General features: G+C 37.4%; 2 protein-coding genes across 2 annotated transcripts in view; one reads left to right on the forward strand and one right to left on the reverse strand.

Annotated features, from left to right (window-relative positions):
* Positions 1–10,820, reverse strand: part of LOC135073964 (uncharacterized) — an 86,448-nt gene extending 75,628 nt beyond the window's left edge. Inside the window, exon 1 of the mRNA XM_063968235.1 lies at positions 10,211–10,820. Within this exon, the coding sequence (XP_063824305.1) occupies positions 10,211–10,499 (289 nt within the window). The 5' untranslated portion in view covers positions 10,500–10,820. The remainder of the gene's footprint in view (positions 1–10,210) is intronic.
* Positions 672–2,791, forward strand: LOC135073965 (piggyBac transposable element-derived protein 4-like). Its single transcript, XM_063968236.1, has one exon. It carries the CDS (start codon positions 1,642–1,644, stop codon positions 2,644–2,646), a length of 1,005 nt encoding a protein of 334 aa, XP_063824306.1. The 5' UTR covers positions 672–1,641; the 3' UTR covers positions 2,647–2,791.
* Positions 10,821–11,868: the final 1,048 nt, after the last annotated feature.

The following is an 11,868-nucleotide window of genomic DNA, read 5'->3' on the forward strand; positions in this document are numbered from 1 at the left end:
CAGTAGACCAGTAGTGAATATTATAATGACAATAAAAACAACTTAAGACTACCAGTACCTACAAACTTAGGTTCTAGTTTGAAAGGTTTTAGCGTGAAATGAGGTAATAGGGGGCTGTAGTAAGTTAGACTAAGTATATTTATCTATTAATAATTACTTTAAGTGCATTAAAATCAATAATAAATAAATATAAATATTTAAAATTTTGCATGTCCATTACTCGCTTGGCCGCGCGTGCCCGCAAAAAGTATTTATGTAATAATGTTAGGCACCATAGGTACTTACGACTACATAAGGTTTGACCGCTACAGTTTGCAACAGTAGCCAGAAAAAAAATAAAAAAGATTTTTCTCCATACAAATTTTCTTGTCATATTTTTTTTAAGCATGAAAGGCTCGTTTTATCGAAAAATGCATAATGACAAATGTTGATCAGCATTCAAAATGCTATCCAAAACAATTTTTGTTTCGGTGAAATTATGACTTTCGATCGTATGTCCACCTATTTTTAAATTCAAACTACTGTGCGGCGCCGTGGAGCGGTAGGAGGTAGGAGGCCACTTCCACGGCACCGTGGAGGGGCGGGGGGCCGAGCACACGGCACCGTGGATCGCGACCGTATCGTTTCTATGAGACAGTATGCCGCCGGCTTTCGAGGCAGGGTCACGTCGGTCGTGCAGCCACACGCACGATTTGTCGATCTCACAAATACTTTTTACGGATTTTGACTAGCGTGATATTTGTATTTTATAGACGGCTGTAACTCACACGTAATTTTCGCGCCAAAATGAGTGAAGTGCCGAGTCCGTCGAAGCGCTTTTCTACTGACAATTCTTCGATTTCTGGTGCTAAAAAACGCCGAAAAACAATCCTTGACAGTTGTAGGTCGGATGAAAATGATTGTTCAAGTAAGGAAGCTGTTTATTCACAGTGTAATGATGGTCGGATGGACGGTCCTTTTGGTGAGATTCCGGACCATTTATTGATCAATACTATAGAAACGCCATCTGTTCCTTTGCTGAGGTCTTCTGCAATTACCCCGACAGTCTCCGAGCAAAGTTTCATTCTCCCGTCACATATTGGTGTTGCTGGTCATTCATCTACGTCAGCACTTCCAAGTTTTGGTGACAACAATAGGCAAGTTGCACAAAATATCGACGACCAGCCTTCACACGAGGGAGCTACAGCAACATGGGCTTCGACAGGTTCGATGAAAACCTTAGATTTTACCAAAGCACAAGAACTATTAGTTCCAGTGCCCTCAGACCCACTTGAAGCGTTTCTATTATTTTTAAATAATGACATTCTCGGTTTGATTGTACGTGAAACAAATCTTAATGCTGAAAGAGTGCTACAGCAACCTGGAGTAACTGATAAATCTAGAATTACCAATTGGAAGGAATTAACACGCGAGGAATTTATGACCTTTCTTGGGTTACTACTTCACACCGGGACTATTCGGCTAAACAGACTGAATGATTATTGGAAAACTCACTGGCTATTTAATATACCTTCTTTTAGACAATATATGTCACGAAACCGGTTCATGCTGATATTACGATGCCTGCACTTTTCATCAGATCCAAGCGACGAGGATCGATTAGCTGAAATCCGTCCAATTGTAGATAACTTCAATACTGTCATGAACAATATTTATAGTCCAGGTAAACAGCTGACTCTTGATGAATCCATGGTTTTGTGGCGGGGACGGCTTCTTTTTCGTCAATACATTAAAAATAATAATAAAAACAAGTATGGCGTTAAATTGTATGTTCTGGCTGAACCTGAAGGGATAGTATTAAAATTTCAAATATACGGTGGTGCACATGAAGAAACTTCAGGACAAGGACACACACAAAAAATTGTGTTAAAATTATTAGAGGAAAATCTCGATTCCGGCCATAGTGTCTATATGGACAATTTTTATAATTCTTATGATTTGGCGGTGAAGTTGCTGGACCGACAAACATACTGCACTGGCACTTTAAGAAAAAATAGAGAAGGAAATCCTGTTGACCTCGGCACAGTAACCCTTAAAAAGGGGGAAAACAAGTCTGTTTTTTTAAATAACGTGCACATCGGTAAATGGAGATATAAACGATATGTGCTGTATATATCAACAGAGCACGATAATGAAATGATAGAAGTTACCAACAAAAGAGGCCAAGTTCTGCTCAAACCTTCAGCAATTGTTCATTACGACAATTGTATGTCTGGGGTCGATCTACAGGACCAGATGCTGTCTTACTACCCGTGTGAAAGAAAGACCATGAGGTGGTATAAGAAACTCTTCATTCATGTACTACAAATGAGCGTTGCAAATGCTTATTATTTGTATAACAAATTTTCAACAAATCAAAAGCTGAATTTGTACGATTTTCGCCTTTCCATTTTGGAAAAGCTATTGCCTAAAAAAACAGATCAACTTAAGGTACTGAAAGTAGAGCATAAATTGACAAAAATTGAAAATGTGAAGTTGCGCGAAAAGAAGGAAAGAAGAGGCATCAGAACAATAAAAGAAATTGTTAGGAAAGAATGCAAGGGTTGCAAACAGATTAAGAAGAGGGTGGCTACTTTATATGAATGTAAAGGATGCGACGGATCGCCAGGTTTCTGTACCCAATGTTTTTGTAATTTTCATTCATAGTTTTCAGACTTTCAAGCATTTTATTTTTTAGAAACAAAACTATATCCTGTTTTTCATTCATTTAGATTTACGATTTATGTATGTTTTTCTTTTGAATTTTATCTTTTTTAATAATAAACACTAAACTTTTTAGTTCCACAAATGATTAATTGTTTAATTTCATCCATTAACCTAATAATAAAATATAAATAAACCATAAAATAGATTAAAACAAGATAATCTCTCCTCCCCACGGCGCCGTGTTGTCGGCCACACACATGCTGCCAGGCCGACTACACGGCACCGTGGATTATCCTTTTTTTTACTTAAATTTATTCCAAATGATTTTTTTTTGTTAAATCGTCCTAGGGTGCCTTCTATTAACTATAGAAACATTAAAATAATTTGGTCCTACGCGAACATCTTTGATGATAAGGTGAGATTATTGCACATACATCTCAGTATTTATTAAATAGGCATTAAATGTGTTAAATTGATTCTTGGATTCGATGTGAAATCATATGCAAAAATTGCCGTTCAAATATGTATTTCAGAAAATGTCTCCTGCTTTGGTGGTGAACTGGTGATACGTGAATTTTAAACTAAATTACAAACAAAAGAAAAGATTTATTTTATAGCTATATCCATCAGCGCAGGTCTTCTCAAGGGATGCGATCAAAAAAATGGTTATCTATCTGGCGGAAACGTCGCAGAAGAGTCAGGAAGTAGTTAATAAACATTCAAAGGCAAAAGCCGTCTAGGTGTGTCGTCCTTTATATTCGCGTCGTCCGACAAAAGCCGAAAATTTTAAATAACCACCTCTGTGTGTATCGCGAACAATCGTTCTCGATGGCGACGGATCACACGCTGCGCGCGCGCTGTTGCGCGAACCATTGTACCCGAAAAAATCAGAATAATGGACTTTTCCTGCTTTGTATGGACAAAAATACGAATAATTCAAGTGGGGGACAATGGGGCGTAACACAAAAATCGTGACTGCAAAGAGAAATGTCGAAACGAAACTGGATGCCATCGGGTCACTGATTCCGATTTTGTGATTTGGCTAGGTGCGACCATCTCTCCAACAGGACTTCTCACAATATTTTCATCTGTGTTCTTACAAATAGCATTTTATTAATAGAAATAACAAAGAATTCTTCCTTCCTTCCTAAAGTACAAAAAATGTGGTAAAGAGTCGAACAAAGGGCAGGACTTCCGATCAGCTGCCGGCGCCCCACGCTTTACGGGGCTTCATCTAATATTAACTAGCGCTCGAGCCACACGCAAGTAGATAACTCAAAACCAACTAGATGTTATCAGTTCGGTTTCACTGGAAATGTCGATAGTGCGTTTTTAAATGGATTTTTTGCTAACATTTCAAATTCCGTAATCAATAACAATCGATTTCTCAGTTGATTAAAAAGATGAAGTCAAAGGCTGGTTTTGTTAAATTACCACAATATCGTACCTTATTACCTTCTGAAAAGCTTTTAGTTTTTAACTTACATCGAAATCGTCAGACCCTCGTCAAAGGCCGCTAGTTTGGAGGGGAAGGATTCACGCAAATTTGTTGCTGTGGTTACAGGCAAAGGGAGTAACGTTTTGACTTCCGACACAAGTTGCAGAGTTACATCCGAAATCGATTAAAATAATCCTCACTCGAAAATAATTGGAAGCAGCTTGCCGAGTGTCAGCTTATGGAGCTGATGAATAGCTAAATAGAATTAATCGACGCCTGTTATTATGAGATAAAATAAAAAATAGAATTAATGACGGCGAGGCGAGAGAAATATTGAATTTTCCAAGAACAGGTATATAGCTGCCTTAGCTACAGCAGATTTTGTAACAGACAATCTTCGATAAGTATCTAGGATAGGAAGATTATACTTATTGCTTTATTGCACCATATGCCAGTTATGGGAGGGTGCGTTAAATTTATTACAGTGAATCAGTCGTCTTATTGCTTCATAGCATTGTGCAGTTGTAATTTCGTATACCTGTATTTTGCAAAAATAAATTGGCAGAGAATTAACTCTACAACAAAATCTTGGAGATTTTTGTTACTATACAGACCTAACTATGAATAATAAAGTCTTACCATAATAATAATGTTATCTAACGTAATTGGAAGACAAGAAAGTAAGTAACATATAAGTATTTCCGCCGACTTTTATTTACAACTTTCAAATCGAAATTACCAGTGCAGCACTGAAAGGGCGTTCCGCTTAGATTGCTCCTTGATAGCCTAATCTAAAGCGTTATATTTATTATCTCATGTAGGCACAAGTAATAAAGGTTTGCAGATTTATGAGTCAGCTTCATTGGGATTCCAGTTAAAGTCCGTCCATTCATAAATGGTAAAAGAATTACTAGTTGGAAGCCCAAGGAGTAAGTTATTTGACGAGTTGCTGAGCGTACCAACCAGTCTGGTTTGGGTAGACGTTATATAATTAGCGTGGGCTCTAAAGGTCATTGTCGTAGCTCCACTATATCGACGGCGAGATGGATTCACTGAAATAGACCTATTGTGTTGCACTCTTAAGCTATAAATTAACCGGCTACGAATCTTGAAATAATTAAGTCGTATATCCGGATTTAGACCTTTTCTACATGACGCCATACGAGTGCAGCTGATACGAGTAAGTATTAACGCTACATTTAAAGCATAAATTTCTAGTCACTACGCAGACTCTAGATGCATTGGACTGGTATTTACGACGCCCTTTGGGTTAGATTGCGATCAAATAAGAGCAACATGGAAAAGAAATAAATGTAAAAAACATGGAACAAGAACGAATGCGTTCTGCCTGGTGGATTCTTATGATTAGATCAAGAATATTTTATTTTTCAAAATATGGATTGCGTAATTGTTTTATTATGTTAACTTTTTTGAATTAGGGAAGAAAGAAGACAATGTCCAGTTAGGCTAAGGTCTTGAAACATTTGCAAATAATAACTCAACTCATGCATACAAAAGAACGCATTAGTACGGGCTACCTGGAGCACTTCTTTCCCAGAAATGTACGACAAAAAAGATTGGGCTTCCCTGTTGGCTTTAAGTTCCCACAATGAAGACGGAGAGGGGTGAACTTCTCAAGTATGTTTTTGTCTCCTGTCTATTTGTGGAGTGCGATAATAAAATCCGACCCTAACGCAACTAACCACTTCAAGCAAACTGTTCCTGTAACCTAGGTGTAGGTACTTGAAGACACGCCCAAGCGACATTTTATATTTGTTAGTAATCTACCGAACCTTTCGCAAGGTATTGGTTTTCGTAATTTATTCAGGCATAACGCATTAGGTACGAAGTCGTTAGATTTAAGCCGCGGTTCAGATTACCTGACGAAGACTTGCTTAATACGGGCCGACTGCAGTCATTCAATAGCCTGCAAAACAACACCACAGCGAGGAAAGGACCTATCGGGGACGAAAGGTGACACCGTTGCCTGTGGCATTAGATATGGGGGACCAGGCTTGCCGTTCTGAAGTATGAACACTTCGTGATTCACGCGTTAGCATAATGTCGATTATCTTCAAGCGGCCTCAGGAACTCTGAACGAGCGCTTGTCAAAGCCGTGTTTTGGCATGTCCGCTTATGATGTCTCGTTGAACACGCAAGACCCGTATACAGTAACGAGATGCTTTATTAAGATAGACAGCTAAGGCGTGAACCAGACAAGCGTTGAAATTATTTTGTCCATTCCAAATGGGCAATTTGGCAACAACTGTTACAAGATGCATGGTAAATTACAGAGACTATTAGCAAGTGGGGCATCAGATTAGATCTGCTCTGCCTTTCACAGACTCGTTTTCTGTCGACTGTAACCTGACCTGTAACATCTTTTGAGATTTATGGGTGGAAATTCTGATAACATCGTAATATATGAATAGAATTCATATTAGCCCGCCTTAAAACTGGTGTAGGAATCTAATGATCTAACTACTTAATAACTGGGCGGTTATCGTATGAGATAGGATCGGGTCCGGTACAGAAAGCTAGATAAATAAACGCATTACATAAATGTGTACAATATGCAGATTTTAATCCGTTCTCAGTTTATGTGAACTTTATTCGTTAGTGTGATTGTATATTTTATATTTTATGTCTATGCCTAAGGAGGCAAGCCTTGATAATTTTAGATCCTTTACAACGTTGATCCGTTCAAGTGAAATCAATTAATTGATTCTATTTCAGATAAGGGAGATTAAAGGTAATTTATTCATCATCATAATCATGTTTTTTATTCGAACAAGTTTTGTGGCTACAATATTTTTATTACTACAATTATATTATACGTCTTTTGCTATTGGTACAGCTCTACTAGCCGGCTCGTAATCTCTCCTGTCAAAGATGCGGGTTACGGAAACACTCTCTATAATTTCCTCCTTACGTTATTAGGAGTCAGTGATTTACATAGACACTGTCATGTCCTGTGTTATTATCACTAAGATCTATGGGAGTTACGCTATTATAGAAGAGTGTAGTCCGCTTAAGTAGTGGTTTAACGGGCCCATTTTAAAGTAGATTTAACGTCAGCTTAAATTTTGATTTGATTTTGGTAGTTTGGTAACTGATAAATTGTTTTAAATTATTTTTATGAAAGTAAGGGACAAAGTTTTATCGCGTCGTCTTAATTTTTTCAGTTTCGATGAAAATAAACAAATTATTAATAAGGTTAAATTTTAAAATTCAAAATCAAGTTTATTTAAAGTAGAGATGCTTTTGACATCCCCCTACTTAAAGAATCCCCTCGTTTTAATTAACAACTTCATAAACAAAGTCGCCAGTTCGCAATATTTTGAGACTAGGTGACATTTTAATTATATTTTGAGAATTAATTAAAAATGTGCACAACAGATTTAGCAATCGCCTAATTAATTTCTTACGAGACGTACTAGTTTCATAGCATAAAGAAACTGATAAGAACTTTATCGGCCACTGAACTCCGTAACAATTGCGCAAAGCTGGTTAAACTGTGTTGCATACTTGTAATAAAATGCGGTTTATGTGTGCGTTTTGTAATTCCTTAGATGTTAGATAGGTCTGTACGAACTTTATGTTCTCCGTTTATAAAAGTGTTATATAGAGTTCTTCACAAACTTACCTCTTACCTACTCAATCTTATATTGAAGTTTGTTGTAAATTGCGAATTATTAGAGGACGCTATTCCAGCTTTATAGCTGGCAGATATTTTTTTTTTAAGAAAAAGAACTAGGTACTTAGGTACAGTTCGTTGAATCAATTTAACTGTCTTTCCAGAACGGTACCGAAAGTATTTCTCGTAGAAAATAATCTTTGTTATAGATATTCGCGGCCTTTGCAACCGTCTGGATTTGATTAGCGCTGTCTGTCTAGTCCGATAACGGTAGTTGCAGAGCTGCAAATGTCACATTTACTAGTTACATTGAATTTATCTAGGTAGACGTTGCAACGAATGACAATTGTTTTTATGAAGGAACACTTTTTGTGTATTGCTTGAATGATGCTGGAATTAATAATACTTTGTACATTAGGTCATACATAGAGAATAATTCTTTTCGTGTAGATGACAATTAGTTAGGTAGGTGAGTACAAATTTTGAAGTTAAGGAGAGATCCTTTAGACTGGATGTTGTATGCATTTATTCTGAATCTGCTAAGACTTGTTGCAAGATTTGTTTCAGGTGTCAGAAGAAATCCAATGGGAGTAAAAGAGCACTATAGCGACTCGGGAACAACACTTAGCGCTTATCGGCCAGGTGAAAGGTTTTGTCAAATGAATCGCGCTGTTTATGCTGCGGGCGATGTCGGTTACTTAGCCGTGATATGTTTGTTTAAACATTCTGTTATTCTTCCCATGCGTCGCCTTTGTTTTCTTTCCGTTTCGAATGCACTTTAAGTGTTTCTTGTGTCATCATCAATTGACCGTGTCTGTCGCAGAACTTATTGTGGGCCGGTCGACTTTTTATTACCGAGCATAATTTAGTTTGTTTAGTTAGGCGATGACTTCGTTACTTTATTCAGAACGTTTTCAGTACCGATACATCTTACGGTACCTGCTTCGAAATTGCTGATAGCTTTATTTGCTAAAGTGCCTTTATAGGTTCAATTGAGTTAGCTATCAGTAACATCAATCGAGCTATCTCCAAACGTTAACCGCTCAACTCGGTTATCGATATGGCCGTAGAAATAGCCCAAGGTTTATCAATACAATTAAACTGATCCGGCGTTCTCAGAGTGTTAAATACTTGAGCGGTCAGATCGTGCGCGGACGCACGCATAGGATGGGTTGGAAATTATCTCAAGACGTTTTTATGGTCTGCATTGGAATCTGGAAGTTTTTTTCCCATCGCGGGCCCGTTCGAACGCCCAAACAGGTTTTTAGATAGCGCTCAGTAATGCATCAACCTGGAGCGTTTTTGTAAAGGCGGCATATTCAAGGCGGACGAGGTAATGAGGTTTCGGAACGGCCGTTTTATTCAATGGGCCTATTTACTTGATGCCTAGGCATGTGGGTTATCAGCCGAGGCTGCTGAGTTTACAATGGACTGGTCTAGGTAGGTTATCTCTTCATTAATTTACTGCCACAAAGATAGAGGTTAATGTAAATGAAAGATTACGGAAAACAAGTCACGGTAGCTTGACTTGCCTATACGAAGATAGGCTTATACCTGATAGATTTTAGGTTAAAATGCCTTATGTATTTGTTTATCGCTGCCTATTTGGTTAAACTAGATCGAAAACGATGAGGACATTCGCATTTAAGTAAATGATAAGATCAATAGTTCGCAATAACAAATTAATTTAGTTTAAGTAGTCCTCTACCTCATTCCATTTTGATTATTAAGATAGAGTTTATCTCTGCCAATTTGTTTATGTAGGTAGGTAAATACGGAGTTTAAGGAAAATATCAAATTATACATAGATGTATGTACATTGCTGATAAGTATGAAATGAAAGGTAGGTAGGTTAGATATTGATGCAGACCTGTATTTCTTTCGTTACCGGTCGATTAGATTTCCCGCCCATGCTCACCACATTTGGCGGGAATGATGGTAGGTAGGTAGGACTTAGGTCCTGGTCCAATTTCTGCTTTATTAAAATTATTAGTTTTGGAAAATAAATTGATCAAAAATTGTCATATCAAAAAATAATTATTGTATTTACACAGTTGACATTCAGAGGCTGAATTTAGATTTTATGAGACGGTAACATTTCATTAATATTGTGAATTACAGTACAGAAATAAAGTTGGAGGACGAGAAACCTTTGAGCTAATTTACAAACAACGAAATAACGTCGTGTAGGTAACGTCAGAATTTATTCGCATCGGAACGCGCAATTTTTTTACCGTATTGTGAAACAGAAACCAATTTGTATCGTGCACCTACCATGTATCATACATTTTATGTGCTTATAATGAAATTTTCAATTCGTTTGCACATGTTGTTTCTGAATTAGAGCTAAAAAACACGCGTTTGTATGATGCCACTTAATTGTTGCCATGTAGAGTCGGGCAGGTGTGGTTATTTCCCGCGTTTTTACGGCTAATGCACATAATTACCAGTCGTTAAAATGATAAAAAGACAAAAACAAAAATACTCACGGACTGGCACCTTCTTCGGGTCATATTTCTCGACGATCTCGTTGATTCTCTCGATCTTCGTCTGCGCTACTTTGGAGCGTTCGGTGATGCCTTGGAGCTGCGAGGTGAGCTCGCTGAAGATGTCCTCGGCCAGCAGCACGAGGGAGGCGAGCTGCCGCAGCGCATTGCTCAGGGTGCAGTTCGTCACCGCCTGAAGCTCCTCATCCGTCACTCTCGGCTTGCCGGCTTCGTCCCGCAAACTCGTCCGCGAAAGATACTTCGGTTCAACCACACGCTGCACGAAAGGCATTGCGAAATGTCCCAAATCACCTCAGACCACTTACTCACCCATCCCCGCGATGCGAATTAAACGTAATTCCAACATTCATTCAACACACCAGCACAAAAAACGTCAGGTAACCGCCACTTTGAATTAACCGACATCCTGACCGTGAACTTTCACTTATTTACCGTGTTTTACGGTCGCTGTGCAGTTTTTGATACGGTCTAGTTAGGAAAAATAAGTTTTAGTTCATCGAAGTGAAGTTGAAAAGTTTGATTGAAACTTTTGTTGTTGACGAAATCCCGCCATAACGGTCGTAGCGCTACGCGCGCCGCTCGAACAACAGCCTCTGGCCGAATGAATGAAAATTGAAATAAATGAATGCCGCAACCAGGGTTACCATACTCCGACTCGACGTACCTCACAATATTATTGAAAATTATGCGCGAAGCAATAATATTTTCAAGATGAAGTTGAAAAATATTTATTATAGTAAAATAAAAAATATTATTTAGTTATGACTAAATGACTGCATTAAGTCATTATGATAAAAAAAACCTGCTAATTTTTTAAAATCAATAATTTGAGTAAAGACAATATTATAGGCATGTAAAATTTATATTTTGTTATTAATAAAATCAATAGACTTCAGCAGTGCTCTACTATGGATATTTCTGCACGATATTTAGGGTAAGTGCGCTAGTTTTCGTCCAATTATCGGAGTTGCTAACTTTGTGATGCGAAATGAATATCTTAAAATACCCTTACTCATATGTATCATATGTCATTTTAGTCCTTATATAGTCTACTTTACGTTAATATTATATGACAATAAGTAAATACCACGGTTTTTTTTATAAAAAATATTTTATGCAAAAGAGGCGATTTCACTACTTTTCGTCCAAAAAAATCAGTTTTCGTCCCAGTGTACGCTAGTTTTCGACCACTGTGTAGAAAAATGGGTGCAGTTGAATTATTATCTTAAAACCAATTCTACAATACAGTAACTATGGATTGTGGTATATCATTTGAAAGGTAATTTTGTTAGCTTTCAAATGATATCAAAAAGATTTAAATAAGTTTCTTACCTAAATTTAGGAAAATATTGCAATAGGTCGAAGGACAAATGGACGAAAACTAATCTACAGGAATAGCTAATTTTGGTTTTCGTCCACCCCAGTGCTTGCTCATGACGTCATGGACGAAAACACAACAACGTTTAAAGCTGTTTTTTGTTTTCGTCCACATCTTTTTAACGGTTTTTATGGGTTTATCACTGTTAAAAAGTGGACGTAAACTAAAATGTTTAATGTAATAGCAATAAAGATCATATTGGAAGAAAAAACATTGTATTTTGTAGGTCCATTGAAGTAAAATGATTATTAAAAATATTAAC

This window comes from Ostrinia nubilalis, chromosome 8 (assembly GCF_963855985.1).
Source record: "Ostrinia nubilalis chromosome 8, ilOstNubi1.1, whole genome shotgun sequence".
Lineage (NCBI taxonomy): Eukaryota > Metazoa > Arthropoda > Insecta > Lepidoptera > Crambidae > Ostrinia > Ostrinia nubilalis.

Coding starts and splice junctions, on each gene's coding strand:
- LOC135073965 (XM_063968236.1), top strand. CDS start 1,642: ATGAACAATATTTATAGTCCAGGTAAACAGCTGACTCTTGATGAATCC.